Below are 19,462 nucleotides of genomic sequence, written 5' to 3'. Positions count from 1 at the left end.
TAGGTTGCTCTGACATGAACATTCATGTTTGCTTTATAAGATACTGCCTTTGTGCCAAACCCTCTCAGTCTAGACTGTCAAAAGGAAGGGAAGGGGGAGAGTGTTATGTCCTAGTGGTGTTTGTACTGCAGTGAAAAGAATTGCAGTGTTAAATTAAAGACCTATTTTCATGCCACATTAGATTATACTCCCACTGTGTGCGGTGGCACAGACAGAACTTTGGAACACAACGCAAGCATAATCACTGGCAGCGTGTGAGGGAAATGGAGTTATTAGGTACATATTCTAAATTAAATTTTACAAGCAAGGTGCCAGGAGGAAGCAATGTTGAAAAGGGTCTCATGTCAACTCCTGAGGTTTCACTGCCTGTGATACATGGAAGCATTAGATAATAGTACCTTTCCCCCCTAAGGGTGCTAATGTTCAGACTTCGTTGTAGTTGTTTAACACGACAGTAATACCGGTAACATTTTGTACCACATCTAATATACATCTTTTATGTAGAGCAGTCTGCAAGTAATTGGAAAGTGATTTAATTTGAGGATACATTGAGAGTCTCTGTTGGTTTAACTGTATGTCCTCATTGTTGGAAGACAACATCTCTAAATTATTGGAGAAGCTTTTCAGGAGAAGGTAAAACAGTATAAACGTTTAATGGAAGTTTACAAAATATGGTTGTATTTTCAGCAATTTTGGACCAATTCCGTTGGTTGATTCGGTTGGTTGACCAATTCTGTTGGTTGATTTGGTTGGTTAATTCGGTTGGTTAATCAATTCTGTTGGTTGATTCGGTTGGTTAATCAATTCTGTTGGTTGATTTGGTTGGTTAATCAATTCTGTTGGTTGATTCGGTTGGTTAATCAATTCTGTTGGTTGATTCGGTTGGTTAATCAATTCTGTTGGTTGATTCGGTTGGTTGACCAATTCTGTTGGTTCTATTTTTGACAAAACAGCTAAGATATGAATTGCAGACATTTGTCTACGTTACCACCAATTTTTGGAGTCCATAATTAACCAGACACTGTATATTAAACAGTCATTTACATGAAGCGAGACCCATAGTCATAACCAGATGCTTGGTTTTCTTGCAGGTATTTTTCCAGGTATTTAGTCTTGTCTTCAATAGATGAAATGCTCAGTAGAGTTCAGGTCAGGTGACTGATGTGGCAAGTCAACAACATTGCACTTTCTGAAACTGCTTTAATAGTAAGATTCGGGTCATTCTCCTGCTGTAGGGCCAAGCTAATCCCCAGAGTTTGTAGGATATAGTTAGATGTAAGCAGTTACGACATTTCTGAAACCCTTTTCTACCCTCATCCTTGTCTTATCTCTTCAAGGTTCTGGCTTTTCTGTTCTTCAGATTTACCAGTAGTTTATGAGTTCTCTTTATCACAGTTATTGACACATGTCTATGTCCTGGACAGTGGTATTGAAATGTTCAGCAGTTTTTCTTTGTGGACACATTTTTAGCTGACCACTGCTGTGGCCTTCAGCGGTAATATGGCTCACAAGCCCACAAGTATACTTGCTTCTCACTTCTTAGCACAGTAGATTTGAACACTTGTGATGTTACTATGTATAGCAAAATTACATATAATGTCTTTCATGCAATCAGGTTACTGTTACTTTCAGTGCTTTCAATTTAGTTACTCTCCAATACACAGTCAAATCAGAATATTACAAGCACCCCTGGTTTGGAATGAACTCTATATACCATATATAGACCATTATATCAGCTCCACTTACCATAAAGGAGCACTAATTCTATGTAATTACACACCCTAGTTCATCCTTTTCTCTGCATACTTTATTATCCTTTCACCCTGTTCTTCAGTGGTCAGGACCTCACAGACATGGTGGTGGGGCGTTAGTGTGTGTTGTACTGGTACGTTCAGATCAGACACAGCAGTGCTGCTGGAGTTTTCCAACACCTCAGTGTCACTGCTGGACTGAGAGTTGTCCACCAACCAAAAATATCCTGTGGGCAGCGTCATGTGGGCAGCGTCCTGTGACCACTTATGAAGGACTAGAGGATGACCAACACAAACTGTGCAGAAACAGATGAGCTCCTGTCTCTTCCGTTACATCAACAAGGATGGACCAACTAGGTAGAAGTGTCAAAAAGAGTGGACAGTGAGTGGACACATTGTTTAAACACTTCAGCAGCACTGCTCTGTCTGATCCACTAACACACACTAACACACACTACCACCATGTCAGTCAGTGTCACTGCAACCCCAATAATACCTGCTTTGTGGTTGTCCTGTGGGGTCCTGACCACTGAAGAACGTCAGTATCAGTAGTTGCATATGTTTTTTTTTATCTCCTGTCACCCTGTTCTTTAATTTTAGGAGTTCTTCGTGTTCTTTCAGTTTTGTGAGATAGAGAGAAGGGGTGGATTTTGTTGTATCTTTAAATGGTTTCTTCATGTGCTTTTTCAGACACTTTATGCAGACAAGTGGATGAGTTTTGCATTTTGCTACTGGATGTATAGAAACCATTATTTAAGAACAAGGGAGAAATGTAAACTCAGCAGGAATGTAGACTTCACATAGGGTTCTATATAGTACTGAGAAGGGACTGTGAACAGTTACTTTGAACAGTTAAGTAAGTAGGAACATATCCAAAAGACATTTAGTGAAGATTAGTATGTTAGTTTTCTGCAATTTGAAGAAAACACCCAAATGGGAAAAGTGAACCATTGTGATTAACATTGATTCTCGTTAGGAAAGACACACATTGGGTGATGCACATTTCAAATCTTTACAAATACTGACATTCAGCAGCCATCAGGCATCTGTTTTCAAGAAAACTATGGATTGCAAGAAAGGCAAATCAAAACACCTTAATAAGATTTAGCAGACTCTGGAGTGGTTGTGCACTGTTCTACTGTGCAGCAACACCAGCACAACTTACACTATAACCTTCTGGTAAAGACATTTTTAAAGTCCCGTCTTAAGAAGCCTGACGCAATTTAAGAAAAATCCTGTGGACTGATGAAGTCAAGGCGAGCAAATGTATGGGTGCTGAATTTCATGAAATTTCATGAATTTTTTATTTTGAAACAATTTTGCTCAGTTTTTAATCTTTACCTTTAATTTTAACATCTTTGTACCTTTGGGAAATCAGATCATCTTTCACTTACTTAACTATTCATAGCAGTACGTATGCTGACAAAGGCCCAGCCACCATGCTCATGTGGGGCTCACAAGGGTGGAATGTGGGCTAGGTGGGTTCCAGGTGGGCATGATCTCTGAGTGGGTTTGTACATGTATTGTTACTGGGACCCAGTTGGACTTTCCAAATGGGCCATCATTACAGTTCACCCTAATCTCACATAGGTCCCATCAAGGCCCCATGTACAGTGTACAACCAAGATGGGGCCCATGATTACCCCTCCTGGCCCCATCACTGAACCTAGTGGGGCCCTGGTGGCCATCTTGGGCAAAAAAGCATTTTTTTTAATCTAAAAGATTATGTTAAAAGCTATGTAGTTTGTAATCAGTACCCAGCACTGGCAATACTTACACAAAACTTGCATGCAACATTGCACCTGAGCGATCCCTTCATTTCCTGTTTTAGAAACTAAATGATGGATGAGCTGTGGTACTGAAAGAAGAGAAGAAGAACTGGGGGTAATAAAAATAATAATATCCTGACTGACAGGAAATGAGCAGATAGAGCTTCTCAGCAGGACTGAATTTAAGGGACCCATAAACTTAATCCCCTCCAAAAAACACTTCCCCAGGAGGCTGTGGTTGCTGAGAGAAGAGAATTTGCCGCCTGGGATTATTTGTGGAGGACTGTGCGGTCTTCTGTAAACGCATTGTGTGCTGATAGAAAAGCTCTGGATCCTTTGCTGCGAATACTCTGAGTAATAGGTTCCTCCTTTGTGCCTGCTTGGCCATATGTGGATTGTGAGCTGCCTCGAACAGTGTGGAAAAGACCTTGTCGTACATCACGCCGAGTCTGCTGGAGACAAAATATTTAATGCCCTAACACTGGGCTCTCTGCTGAGCTGTGGATTACAGGAGGTTGGGAGGCTGCCCTCCATTGGTTCAGGTCCTTCATTTAGCAGAGAACTCTCTGCATGGTGACTGATTTGGAGTGTACAAACACCTGTGGAGCTCAGTAGGAAGTGTCAGAGTGAGGTGAAAGAACAAAGGGTTCTGGGCTGCTGTTAGATGAAGACCTCAGTCTAATCAGCCATTTTCCTTACAGTAGACATAAAGGGTTAAAGGGAAAAATATATTCAAATGTAATTAATCAAAGACATTCTGGACTCTTGACGTCTAGTATTGCACTGCGCTAAGAAGTTACATAATCTCAAACTGACTTGCATACACAGTTTCTAACACTGTATAATTTACGGTTATATAAAGTCTACATTTTGTCCATATGGGTGTCTATTTTTATACATTGAGAGGCGTTACACACAGGAGCCAGGAGCTAAGTCTACTAATTTACCGCTCAATGTGGTTTGAGGTGAGTGTATGAACATTTAGGAATGCAGTTTGCACAATGCTATTGGTTGACTCTTGCTTGCCCCATTAGCCTTGTAACTCTAGTGCAAAACATCTTGTTCCAGAGCTGGACAGGCTTTTAAAGATTTGATCGGCTTTCTATCAGTCTAATCTGGGCTTTCTGTTCTTGAGCTTCCTGAATGTCACCAGTGTTCTGCATCTTGAAGTAAACCCTCAGTATTTAAATTCATGAAGGCCTCCTCAACAGTGTTCTTGACTTGACTAGATGTTGTGAAAGACTTTTCCTCACCAAGGAAATAATTCTGCAATCATCCACTTTAGTTGTCTTCTTGTTATTAAAATAATGAGGCAACAGGGCTCCTGGCCATGAAACTGGCATTTGTCAGACAACTGTTCATTTGTGTTTGAGCTTGGAAAAATGGAACGACTATGTAAAATGGCTGTAATATTTTTGTGAAACCCATTGAAAGCAGAATACGAATCTTCAAATCAGTCACATCCTGATTGCTTCATCTTCATAATAAATTGAAGTTGTCTACAAAGGCAAAACTACAGAAACTTCACTGTCCAAAAACTTATGGACCTGACTGTGTCTATAGAAAACCAAAGACACAACGCTCTGTACAAAAAAACAAAACAAAACAGGAATCCAAAAAAGGGACGAAGGCTGCTGTGCCAAGAGCCAACAGTGAAGCTTTTTGTAAAATATAGAACTCCCCAAAATGTTACCATGAAATTACCCCAAATGATCATGAGTGAGGGTAGTAGCCAAACAGCACTAAAGATTGCAAACAGTAATTTATTGTCCTGGCACCAGAACATCATCAAAATCCAGCCTGATTATCTATGTAGCTTGGTAACAACACAACTGAGACCGGGGGTCAACATTGCCAGTGTTTTTTGTTTTTTTTTGTTGTTGATTTTTTCTTCATTTTCTCAGAACATTTAGGTGAACAGAATCCTTTTATACAAGTCTTTTCTTGCAAGTTTGTTGCTTTTAGTGACACCGACATCTGCACATAAAAATGATATAGATTTTATATTTATATGTATATTTATATATTCATCATTCTCTATGAACATTTCAGTCTAGTAGTTTTACGGTGCTTTGCCAAAGTCAAACAGTAGAAGCCACCCGTTAGAAACAAACATCGCCTCTCACCTCAAACATCGATCAACATACAGCACACACTCAGCTAACATAGAGAGACAGATTTTGTACATCTTTGGAGGGAATTAAGCTCACAAAGATTTTTCGCCCTCCTGGTAGTTTCGCACTCCAGTGTTTCCTAGATTAGTCGCTTAATTCCAGAAAGTAAAATCAAATAAAACACATTTATGAACGTAAAGCGGTTACACATAAAGAGGATAGAACTAGTAGTAAAAATTCAGTCAAACTCAGGTTAAAACATCTCCAGTGCTAATTTCAGTTTGGCACAATGTCAGTTATCTCTTCATGGTTAGCACAGGGAACTGAGATACACATGGAACGAATGTGTTTTCTGCAGTTATGGATGACAACAGTTGTATTCATTATGTTTGTTTTTTATCACCCCCCAAAAAAAGAGTGAGAAAAAAAAAAAAAAAAGAAAAAGGAAAAGGAAAAAAAAAGAAAATCTATTATAATTAACTAAAAAATAAATAAACAAACAATCAAAACTTATTTCAAATATCTACATCTATTTTTTTAGGCAGTGAGAAAGCACTTCTTCGACAAGGAGTGTGGAATGATGTTCTCGTAACTGCTTTAAAACGCTGCTTTAGATGCCACGAACATACTCACGTTATCGGAACGAACAATACTGCTAAATACGCCCTTCTTGCTCTGGAAACATACTCTGTTCTGAAAATGGGACACTGATAGCTGATACATCTCTCTAAAGTGTTCTATTTCTTTTTTCTTTTTTTTTTTAAAGACCCGAAGTCACTGGGGGCTCCGGGTGGCAGCAGTGTAATGTACACAATGCACTCGTTTTCTGTAATGTACACCAATTACTTTACATTGACAAATAAAAAAAGTACAAAAAAAAGTAAAAAAAAAAAAAAAAGAAAAAGAAAAAATGAAAAAGAAAGAAATAACAAAAAGATAAAAAGGCTGGAAAATCTAATATGGATGAAATTTGGCAGAAAATCTAGATGAATCACAATGAAGTGATTAAAGAAAGCAGAAATTAAAAGTGAAAAGCTGTTCCCAATCCTCCTCGTAACCCAAACATTTTCTTTCCTTCTCTGATCTACGTGTGCTTTTCCAATCCCTACCTCCAACATTCCAAACCCTTTCTATAGCACCCCTGCATATTCCAGAGGCCAAGACTCTTCCTCTTTATGCGCCCTCTTGTCATGTTTCATCCTTTGCTTTATTTCTCTCTCGCTCTCTTTCTCTTTCGCATTCTTTTCTGTTGCTTCTCTGCCACGGCACCTGTCTCTCTCTCAGTCCCTCTCCTGCTTTCTTGCTCGCTCTCCGGAACTAGTGGAACAAGCTTCTTATTTTGAGACAAACAAAAAAAAAACTGGCTGAAGAAATGTTTAGTGGTATGCATGCACATGCACAGTTTTCCAGCCTGTCCGCCAGCACCCCCCAACGGTAGGGGGAGGTGGGGAGTGGGACGGGAGGTGGGGAATGGGAGGGGGGGTGGGTAGGGGTATGGTAGCGGTCACCAAGTCCTACACCCACGAGTCGGGTGAGGCCGGGTAGTGACTCGTCTCGTAGTTGAGTTCGCTATAGGGACGAGCGGCAGAATAGAAGTCCACATAGTTGCCGGTGGACTTTAGTCCCAGGTGCATACTGAGATCGGTGGTGGGAGCAGGGCGGTGCACCGCATCCTCAAAAAAGGGCTCCTCAAAGTTCCTGGTTGAGTTCTGAAAGGGAGGAAGCGTCTCGTAGTCCTTCCGCACGCTCTCCTGTGCAACCGGATTTGCCGGGATCTGATAAAAGCACAGAAGGTAAATTTAAGGGCCCATATCCTGCATTTTTCTTACAAATTCTCATTATCAATAAACTAATCAGGCTGTTTGTAAATGTGTATGCAAATAACATTGTTTCTGATTGGCTTCCCTGTCCAAAACATGCAGAAACATTTCATATGGAATCAACATGAATGAGCAGGCTAAACCGTTGTAAATGTGTCATTGAACACAAGCTGGCTTTCACATATTTTGACATTTGAGACTTTAATAAAGTCAGATTACTAGACCAAACCTAGTTTAATTAAAGGGGCCACATCTTACATTTTTACTTATTTTTACTATAATTCTTTCTCATAGGTCTTCATATGACATAGTGTTGATTTATGTAACAAAAACCATCAGAAAAAAAATTGCAATACCCTTTTCCAACTTGTGCCTCATTCAAAACATAGTACAGTCTGAAATGTATAGTATCACTGGGTAAAACTGCTGTAAACATGATTCGATAAACAGCGCGTAGCTTTTGTAGCTTAGTTTCCATTTACAAACTGGAGAGAGAATGGTACATTTTGAAACTTGTGATAGCTCTACATATGAAAGCGTTTGTGTGTTTCTGCATCAGAAATGGTCACCATTCATTTCCGATGACCTTTTTCCCACCTCTCTGTAGAATTATACAGGCCGTATTAAAGGCTGATTTATGTAAAGGACATATTCTGACTGTCTGAATTGTATTTTGATTAGAAAAGGCAGTACAGGCAGAAACACTCCTAATAGCTTTAGCGTGAATGGGTGGCGGTCAAACTGGTTATATGTAGATGCATTGCTTTTTCATGATATCACAGAACTGATGAATTGCCTATATTCCCTGTTTGGACTGTATGAACCTAGAGACACATGTGACAACATTTCTTTTTTTAATTATATGGGCCCTTTAAAAATATAAAAAAATGAATTTCTCCATGATATCAGCTCATTACTGAATAGACACATGCTGTTCTCACTTCAGTCCACAATACTTTACACAGCTAAGACTCAAAGCAGTGTCAGTCGCCCTCACTGATTTGTGGATCATATTATCATACTGTATCTCATCCTCCTTTTGCACTGGCTTTGGAAGACTGTTGGTGTTGGTATCTGAGACTTGGTTCATGTTGGGCTAGAAAAATGAGATGTGACTAATTGGAAAAGATGCAGCGCGTCATGCTCAGTGGAGAAAGTAGCAGACGTGCGTGTGAGTGCCAGGCTTATCAGAGGCCCGACTGGCTGCAGCTGTCAGTCTGGGTAGCCATCCCTGTCATATGAACTAACATACGGGCCGGTCTCGAACAAGGCCAGAGGAATCTGAAAAATTCAGTAAAACACTAAGCAAAGCGAAGCTAAGGAGCAAAGCAATGTCATTATGAACATCTTCAAATAGCACTACCACATCTAAATAAGCTACGGTTTATGGGGTGAATGTACGGTTGTAGGAAGAACTATATTGGTATAGAATAATTACATATGTGATGGGTCTTTAGACCTACACATTTAGAAACAGACACACAGTGTTACTGATGTGAAGAACCAAAATCTGGGTGTTAACAGCACCCTCTTGTGGAGACTATGAGTCTGCTAAATGTGAGTGTGTAAATGATGTGCCTCACATATAAAAAATATTATTTAAAGGGCCTTTATTGAAAACGGAGTTTTCTCTTTCTTATAATGATACGATACTTGGAGATATGTAATATATCCTCTTTACATTGTTAAAGTACACTGTTCACTCTCACCAGTCCATACAGTCTACATTTGATTTCACAGTTGTTTGTCACAATTTTTGTGACACTGTTGTGTGTAAAGTGAATACACACTTAAGAAAGTTGTTTAAATGCATTCATCTTCCTGCTTGTAAAAACACTATATATGACTCTATAATAAATAACAGGCCTACATTTAATAAAAAGTTAAAACATTCTTGTTTTTTTTAAGTAGCTGATATTTTATATCTCCTTAAAAGAACACAAGATTGGTTGCTGACTTCTTTGGGTATTCAAGCCAGTGTATGGAGTAGTTCAGTCCCACCAGCAGCTCCCTAGATGTTACTGATTAATGATGCTGATTAATGCTGGTTGTGTAGCTTAGCATAGATGGGTTGTATGGAATAGAGAGTGAACATTTGTTATGTGTTATTATTTTTGTGTTCTGATTGTCTGCCCTGTACCAGGCATCATTTATAAAGCAGAGGAAAAAGGTTCTTATAATTCATTGTTGACGGGCAGGGCTAAATTATTGTGGGCTGAATAGATAAGATATATAGGTGTTATGTGTTGTTTTTTTTATTAGACCAATAAATTGAACAAACACACATGCATATACTTCACTACTTCACTAATTCTTTCATTTCAGTATAGGAGAGGGAAATTCAGTTTACCAGCATATAGTTAATTATATAATTATGGCTTGATTAGATGAACTTGGTATTGGATAGAAACTGTAAGCATTCCTGTTAGAAAAGGTTTAGAGGTTAGGCTAACACACTCCCACACATCAAATCACTTTTTTTTATGGTCATGTAGATTTGTATTAATTTTAATATTAGTGTTTTTCTCACTTGTAAGTAAAGGCTTACTGTCTCAGGCTGAGTTCTAAAAAGTATCTTACCACAAACAGGATTTTTAAATGGCCAAATGATGCTTTTGAAAAACTGAGCCCTGAAAAACGGTTTTAATGTTGTTTTCTGTGACTTTGGGAAAGCACTGTTTGTAAAGTATGTCATGAGTGGATTTCAGGCAAAACAAAAAAAGTAGGAAACCTTTACTGAAAGTTTTTCCAGGAAGGCAAAAAGTGGATGTTTTCCAACATGCATGGCACTATATATTTTTAAGTATGTATACAGCCAGAGAACTGACTAAGAACAGGCAGTGAAAGCATGTGGCTGGTCTTCATTATCATAGGTCCACAGCCTACACAGTCTTCTAAACAACATCTGACTGGCTTTAGCAAGGATAATCAGTCTGCAGCCTTGTTCCTGTCAGTAAGCTCATAGTTAGCAAGATGGACAGCTGTCTCTCCTCCTGACAACATACATTAATTACGCTAATTTGCAACGTTTGGCTCTGTGGTGCCAGCTTCATTAAACTTAAAGAAAAAGGACCTTGACGATTGTTTTGTGTCTCATTTCACCACTTTCATATTGTGCAGGGATGGTGTGGGTGTGAGATTAAATATTCACGAGATCACGAGGCGTGACGCAGTGTGATACGAGACCTTGGGCTGCCTGTTCATGAAAACAAGCAGAGCGTTCTGAACCTTGGAGGTAATTAGCCTGTTAGAATCTCGAGTCATCTCAATATGAGAAATGATTGGTGGAATTTGAAAGCATCATCATTGAACCAGGACAAATGAGCACACCTGGGTCTGATATTTGGAGCTAATTTGAGATAATTCACTGAAATTGGGTTATCAATTTGGGAAAGTGATACAATGCACTGGCTGGTTGAAAAAGACGGACTACAGTAACATTAACTAAAATTCATGCACACGTCTTTTACAGTCTCAGTTGTTGAATTATCAGTATCTGTCACATTGATTACACTTGATTATTGCCTTGAGACCCCAAAAAGACAAATAGGCTTGTTGTACTTAATCTTTTGTAGCAGTTCCAGGCTCATTCTGCCTGTGTGCTATCTATGAAACTGCTGCACAAGCCTAATTTCCCAGTCTACAGACTGTGTGGACAGAAAAACACAAAGTATCTACCAAGTTTGCAAACAATTTGGACATCAGTAGATAATCTATAATGTATGCTATCCAAATAAAGTGAGACCTAAACCTTTGCTACACAGGACAGCTAAACATTGGTCCAAGCTGATTATTGGTCCAGGTCAACTTCTATATCTTTTTATAAGGATTTAAATACATACTGTTTTAACACAAAGGTTTATTTAACATTTAGTTTTATTCTGCAGGTGACCCCGTTCAGCTGAAGTCATGCTTACCTGGTTGTGTTTGATCTCTTCATTTGGAGTCACATACGAGTTGCGGAACAGAGTGGAGGTTCCACAGGAGACTTGAACTGTGGGGAAGATTTCAGGAGAAAGGAAAAGAGTAGGTGGGCTGAGAATTGCTTTCTTTTTTTTTTTTTTTTGCAAAGGCAACAACAAAACGAGCAAGAACAAGGCATTTCTTTACTTTGACTTGTGCAAGAGTGAAATAAAAACATCCTCTGTGTGTGTGTGTGTGTGTGTGTGTGTGTGTGTGTGTGTGTATGTGTGTTACACACAGGAGTTTGACAAAAGGAAAGAAAACTTCTGAAATGTGACGGCACAGTGCCACCTGCACTATAGAGCATATTCAGGGGCTGCTAAAACATAATTAGCATCACCCTGAGTTCAAAGGGACAACCAGATTACTGGCAAAAAACCTGCTGTGCTTCAAGCTAACACCTATAGAGCCAGCAGCTACTGCAGCACAGATCAAACATGCAGGAAGTGATGACATCGTACACACAAAGATCTCAAACCGTTTGAGCCCAACGGCAGTAGAAGCTGCAGCATTTTGTGTCCCTCTTCACCTTTATATACGAAGCTAGTTGTTATACAGCTTTTAAAAGATTCACACATGAAAGACGTTTTGTAGAAATGTAGAACCAGTTTAACCCTGAACATTTTCAACTTCCATTTTGGGATGTACCTTTTATTTATGTTTTTGTCTCACAAACTGATTTAAGCACCTTAATGTTTGGCCAGTACTGCTCCAACCTGATTTTCAAAGATAATACAGCCTCGAAATTTAGATAAGATATAGTAGTCTGCTACTTAACACTTATAACTCATAAAATCTTTTTTTAGATGTGAAGAACCTCGCTGACCTGGCTTCTAAATAACTAACAGACAAATTGAAACCATCTAGCTAACTAACTAACTGATTAACTGACTACCTAATTAATAGACTAACCATCTGGTGAACTAATGTACTTACTAACGGATTAAGCAACTGACTGATTAAGGGACTGATTAAGGGACTGATTATCTCATTATCTAACAGACAAACTAACTGGTGAACACATTAACAAACTTACTAACTAACCAACCAACTAACCAATTAACTAACTAACAGACTAGCTGTCAGATCTATTAACCGACTAACTGACTAATGCATTATCCATGCATTATCCAACTGACTAACTAATTAACTTACTAACTAACTAACTGATTTACTGACTACCTAATTAATAGACTAGCCAACGGGTGAACTAATGAACTTACTAACTAACTGATTAAGAAACTGACTGATTAAGGAACTGATTTTCTAACAGACAAACTAATTGGTGAACACATTAATTAACTTACTAACTAACCAACCAACTAAGTGATTAACTTACTGACTAACTAACAGACTAACTGTCGGATCAAATATCTGGCTAACTGACTAATGCATTATCCAACTGACTAACTAATGAACTTGCTAACTGACTAACTGACAACCTAATTAATAGACTAGCCAACTGGTGAACTAATGAACAAACTTACTAACTAATCAGTGGATTAAGCAACTGGCCGATTAAGTAACTGATTATCTCATTATCTAACAGACAAACTAACTGGTGAATGCATTAACTAACTTACTATCCAACTAGCTGATTAAATCACTGTCTAACTAACAGACTAGCTGTCTGATCAATTAACTGACTAATTGACTAATGCATTATCTAACTGACTAACTAACTAACTTACTAATTAACTCATGATCTAACTGACAAACTCATTAACTAACTCAAATACCCATCTGTTGAACCTTATTTTAAGAGTGTATGGTGGAATGTACTCTGTATATCTGTAGTTTGTTACTATACTTAAGCATTATTTAAGGAGATCTGAACTTGAGTATTATTGAAATTAGACACTTGTACTTTTACTTGGTTACAATTTTGTTTACCTAAGAGCAAGACTCTGACCCATATTTTTACCTACGTGCAATATTTAAATCCATAATATTACTAAAGATAAAGATTCTGACCCATAATTTCACTTTAGGCAAAGAGTCTGAGCCATACTTTCACCTAAGAGCAAGATTTCGACCTTTACTTTCATTTAAGTGTAGTTTGTAGAGTATGTACTTTGTCCACTCGTATCAATTGCATAACTTACATTATATTGATTTTGTCATTTAAAGAGTATAACAAGAGGACAATGCTAACATTAGACTTCCAAAGGTTAACTCGGGCAGTGAAAGAGCATCAACATGGTTAAACTGAAAGGGAAAAATACAGACATTCATTTTTGCACTGCTCATGCTGTACGAGGAGAGAACAGTTATGCATTGAACTGACTTAATTCAAATGTGTGCATCTTTTCTACATTAATACAACATATTACACCCCATATAGTTACTGCCAACAGCAGGTAAAGTGAACAACAAACACATGTTGATGTAATGCAATTTGTTCATGTGGAAATGATAAGTAAATTCAATGCAGCACTTTTTCAGTGCAGCACCGTCGGTACTAAGACTGAAATCAAAGCTAGATGCAAAGCATCAGTCTAATGAGGTAAAAGAATTATTAGAGGAGTCAGGTCCTCAGGGCTGTAGCTGATGCTCCATGTCTCCCCCCCTCCTCTCCTCTCCTCTTTTTTCCTCCTCCCACCTCCTCCCCAGAGCAGCCCTACCTGCCATGGCGTCTTTCCTGGATGTATGCTCGCCTTTGTTTCCATGGAAACTAGCATTGGTTCCAGTGGACTCGTAGTCTGTCTTCCTCTCCTTGAGGCTGATCATCTCTCTGGGTGAGGCGGGGGCGCTCGCTGTAAATCAGCACATCACACACACACACACACACACATACGCCATTCTCCATGAGCATCTGGAGTCACACGACTCTGTATTGTAACTCTCTTTGTCCGTCTCTTTGTGAGCTTTTATCTCTCTCTCTTTCTCCATCCCCTCTTTCTTCCTCGTCACTGAGTTAGATGAAAGACATCAAGAGGTGTGCATCATTATTCTTCATTAGCACTGCTGTTTAGCATGCCAACAGGAACGCGATTTCCGACAGGTCGGTACAACAGCCAGATCCAGTCTTTGTAATTCCCACAAAAGATGTGTACATGCAAAATGTACTTTAAGGTTAAATGCAGCCACTGGCACACTGTCAATAAAGAAAAACACACACAGATGGAACACAGATGGCCAAATTTTACCGCAGAATTTTCATCATCATCAGAAAATACTCCAATATATGAAAATCTTAACTAGTGTACTCATTGATCTATCACTTCGAAAATGCCCTCGCAGTACTGTAGGACTGTGAATTGGATAAAATAAATCATTAAAGATGAACTGCATTTTATGTAGCTCATTGCTATTAATAAAAAAAAATTAGTTTAGTGTTTAGTTAGTCATGAGAATTCACATGGTTTTGTAAAGTTAACTGCTATTAATCATATTATTTTGTTTAAATAATCAGAGTTGCTTACATTCTTTGGTGGAATCTGTTGCGATTAATTGCACTGTTTACTGTTTTGTGTAGTTAATCATGATTAATCGCATGCATTTATGTTTAAAAACAGCATATTTTGTTATAGCCATATACGTGGGCCTTCTTAGGAAGTATTTATTATTCTAATGTATTCATGAACATTATTTTATTGTGTGAACACAGTTTCCATCTCTGCCATCCAGGGGCGCCATACAAGGGATAATATTAGGGTGATTCTAAGGGCCTGTGACTGACAGGGGCCCAAAAATGTATTAATTTAATATTTCTGCTTTTTTATTTCTGAGTTATTAGAGGTGTGGGGCCCAGTGTAATATATTTTCATGGTGCTCAAAATCCCTAGAAGCACCCCTGCCGGCATCCAGTGAGAGCAACAGTGGCTTCACGTTCCAATCAACGACTGTATATACAGTCTGTGATTGTGATTGTAGCTTCATTCATACAGCCCATCTTGCTACAGTGGAGACTCGCAAAGGGAACAGGAGCTTTACTGCTTCTGTTACTTTGCTGTTGCTTTGGCTCATTGATTTTATTCATTTATCTCTATCCATCCACCCACAAGCCCTGGCCAGGTGTAGATGGTACTGCTTTAAAGTTCTTTTAAAAGCTGTATTTGAAAGAGAGGAGATACGATTGTATATTTTACCAAAGCAATATATAGTTCTTGAGTAGCTGGGTTTCAGCCTGCACTACTACAGATGGTGAGAAGGGTCAAACTAAGAAAATGTATTAATGGCGTTAAGACAATTAGTTTGCTTAACAATTTACTGCACTAATGCATTTTTAATGCATTAATTACAAAAGCCCTAATCTCTAGCTAATTTAACAATAAATTGTATCTGTCCAGTAAGACCAATTTATCATTTAACTAATAAAACAAGTTAAAACCCCACCTGTAAAGCACTGAAAATGTCGAAATGCTGTAGTTTATTTGAGCTTAAGAAATTTCACAACAGAGAGCTAAGGTAACATTTAGCTGAAGATTATTTCTAACGCTCTATGAGACCTACACAAGCCTTTCATAACAACTGACACACTTTATTACAAGAAGTGTTGGTTGTAATAAAAGCTTCTTTTATTTAGCAAGTGTTATGACAACTAACATTAGTTGGAACAACTAATGATTTAATAAATGGCTTAATAAAGGGTTAATGTTAGTTGTTATTAAAGGCTTATGTATTACCAGAACTGACAAGATCATGTTTGACACTAATAACACTCATGAGAATGTGAGCCCTGTTTTTAACTAAAAGTACCATTAATTAATTACCATATGATGATCAGATAAATCTATGTATTACCACCCAATGTCATTAGTTACCAACCCCTTTTCCTCTTTTAACTTATTATATAGGTCAGGCCTATTAAAGTCTATTTAAAGCAACACTATGGAAAATTCACATTTCTTGCTCCTGGGCGCCTTGAGACACCCCTAAAGGGCACGAGTCACGTGTACCGCTGTAGTACAGTAATATTACCATATGGTACACAAATAGGAATCAGGTTACGCAGTTCTTTTGAGATACATAGTGCAGTTCCTCCAGTGCTGAGCCCAGAGGAGCAACAAAAGACACTATGCGCCCTACTCTTCCAGTCAGTGAAGCATCAACATGATTCTTATTTTAAGATAAAATGTTACATATTGTTGCTTTAATGTTTAACTATAAAAACAAACCTTTTAGCTTCATTAAAGCTGTATTGGTGACACAACTGTCATACTTGACGAGCCATACTATCCAGCCAGTGGCACTGGCATGCAGAACACTGAGAACCCAGCCCACTGAGAGACCCCCTTTGGATGCCAATCCTCTACCAGCTCCAGTGCTAACCGGATCAGTAGCGGTCACCCTGCAGCTTTCTACTGAGGAGTGCACATGGGCACAATATCTCCAATGCTCAAAGGTGCTCCAGGGCTCATCGACTCAGCCATGAAAGACCTTTGTGCCCAGCAGAGTGGGATTTAGCACACAAATCTCTATCACACACCTGTATTGCAGACAGCTCTTTGACCAGGGCCCAGCTGTGACACACATACACTCTCCTGCAATACCATACCCTTTCTGTGCAGTTAGACGTACCAAGATTTCATCTAGGAGGCCCTTCCTAAGCCCAACATTAGCATTCTAATTATATACTTACTATACGTTGCTAATTACATAAACCATTAAGTGTCTCTTCCAGGCTTGCATACATATCTAGAATTTCATGTGTAACACATACAGTTCATCAACAAACATTTCATTTTGCATAAATATGCATAGAAATGATTATCTTCATTAAGGAGAAGCTAAGAGAGCTCTTTCCGCAGAGAGCTTTGAGAACGCTCTTCTGATGGATTTCATATCTCTATCGTTATGTCCCAAGATTGAGCGTGCCCAGAAAACGACAAAACGACATTTCAGAGGAATGCCGATCTAAACACATTTACTCCATCTGTGGCCTGTGCTGTGATGCAGTTGTCTTCATTTGAAGCCACAAAACAACCTGACAAATGCCGAAAATGAAACCACTACATATCTCCAGACATGCCGGTGCTCGCAGTTGCTCCAAGAAAGCGACATTATGTGTCCGTGACCGATGTATGTTTCTGCATTGGATGGTGTTGCGTCTGAAAAGGTTTCACTTTGTCTTGTTCCACAGCCATCTGAAGATGATAAATCTACAGATGCAATATTAATGCACCTCTCCGTTCCTGCGCTGCAGACGGGGGACTAATCAGTAATTAATGGCCTTCAATGGTGTGATGTTTTAAACAAATACCACCAGAGATACGCGTCGCAGTGCAGCCACAGAGTCTTCTTTAACTTTTCATGCCACGTCTTGGCATGTTTTCAAAATCTTTCAACTGTAGGACCCAAAGACTATTGACACACAGCTTTTAAGCTGTCAAAACTTCCAATGGGAGTCTGTAATGAGAGTAATTAAAGCTTTTGCTATCTTTAGAAAAGGGATGCCGGAGCCAGAAAGTGCTTCCATTGGCTCGGACAGATAAGTGGAACACTATACGTTGGTGTCATTGCCATGCTGAAAATGGCCCACCACCCAAAGAATATGTGGCGGTCCTGCCTAACCCTGGTCCTGGAGGACACGCTGTCCTGCACATTCTAGTGGTTTTCTGCTCTAACACACCACCTGCAACTCAGGAGGTGCTTGTTAATTAGTTGGCTGATTAGTTGGATCGGGTGTGTTGGGAGCAGGGTACACACTAAAATGTGCAGGGCAGGGGGTCCTTGCTGTTTAAGGATTTGGTAGAAAGTGGCAGAAACAGATGGACTGCAGTCAGTAATTGTACATGTGAAAAGCACCTATACACCTGTAGTACTTGCCTTGGATATTATTGATACATATTGATATATTGACCCCTCTAGTATCAATAGGGTGAGTATTTGCTCCAGAGAGTCCTATTCTACTGGCGATACAAGCTGTATATGCATTTGCACATCTGTGTCAACAATGGATGCAACTTAAAGTAGATAAATGTATCCATTGTGTTCACAAACATATGAACATATAGTGTATGTCAATTTGTTTCTTTGTTTCTTTTGTCAGGACAAAAGTATTGGGACACCTGCTCATTTATTACTTTGGAATGTTTTTAAATCAAAAGTATTTAAAAGGAGTTTGTCCTGCTTTTGTAAGAGTAACTGTCCCTACTGTCCATGAAATGGTTTCTACTAGATGTTGGAGCATTGCTGTGAGCATTTGATTGCATTTAGTAACAAGAGCATTAGGATTTTGGATGATCACCATCTCCAACTCTTTCTCTCTTCAATTTAGCTATTGTTAATCCTATTCTTCTAGTAAGCATAACTGAGTTATGCTACTCTTCTAACTCAGCTAGTTATGTTTCTGACTTCAAAATCAAAATCAAATCAAATTTTATTTGTCACATACATAGTCATACACAGTATAACTTGCAGTGAAATGCTTTTTTGACAGTCTGCCCACATCAAGCTATACAATAAAAATCTACATTCAAACCTAACTAAACCTTAACTTAATGAAGTAAAGTGCAAAAGTGCAAAAGAAAAATATAATAAAATGAAGAAAATAAAAATAGAATAAGTTACATTTAAGTTAAAGAATAGAATATAAAAATATGAAAATATAGAAATATAAGCAAAAAAAAATACAGAATACAAATATACAAATATATATACAGAGATGAAATAGTGCGTGTCTGTGTGTGTGTGTGTGTGTGTATATATATACATACATATACATATGTACATATTTATCTGTATGTGAGTGTATGTGTGAGTTAAAAAGAAATATTTTCATTGTTGTCCGTAGTGTGTTTTCCGTGAGCCATGGTTGTGTATTGTAGTGAGTGAGGGTCCAGTTTGTGTATGTAGATACTTTGATTTAGTGTCCTAAGTCCCTGTCCCCATTCAAGGCACGGATGGCTTGTGGAAAGAAGCTCCTCCTCATTCTCTCTGTGTTAGCCTTCAGGGTTCTTAAGCGTTTCCCCGAGGGCAACAGAGAGAACAGTCCATTGTTGGGATGACTGGGGTCCTTCACAATCTTCTTGGCCTTGGTCCAACACCGCTTCTTGTAGATGGACTGCAGGTCAGGAAACTCCATCCTAGTGATTCGCTCT

General features: G+C 38.7%; 1 protein-coding gene across 3 annotated transcripts in view; it reads right to left on the bottom strand.

Annotated features, from left to right (window-relative positions):
- Nucleotides 1-5,263: 5,263 nt before the first annotated feature.
- ctnnd2a (catenin (cadherin-associated protein), delta 2a) overlaps nucleotides 5,264-19,462 on the bottom strand; it is a 452,693-nt gene continuing 438,494 nt past the window's right edge. For all 3 annotated transcript variants that reach the window (XM_072689814.1, XM_072689834.1, XM_072689825.1), the window contains 3 exons: nucleotides 14,042-14,173; nucleotides 11,372-11,448; nucleotides 5,264-7,409 (listed from right to left, as the gene is read on the bottom strand). In XM_072689814.1, the coding sequence (XP_072545915.1) occupies nucleotides 7,149-7,409; nucleotides 11,372-11,448; nucleotides 14,042-14,173 (470 nt within the window). In that variant the 3' untranslated portion in view covers nucleotides 5,264-7,148. The remainder of the gene's footprint in view (nucleotides 7,410-11,371; nucleotides 11,449-14,041; nucleotides 14,174-19,462) is intronic.

Source organism: Salminus brasiliensis, chromosome 1 (genome assembly GCF_030463535.1).
Source record: "Salminus brasiliensis chromosome 1, fSalBra1.hap2, whole genome shotgun sequence".
NCBI classification, from domain to species: Eukaryota; Metazoa; Chordata; class Actinopteri; order Characiformes; family Bryconidae; genus Salminus; species Salminus brasiliensis.
The sequence above is the reverse complement of the archived record's forward strand: the minus strand, read 5'-3'. Positions and strand labels throughout refer to the sequence as shown.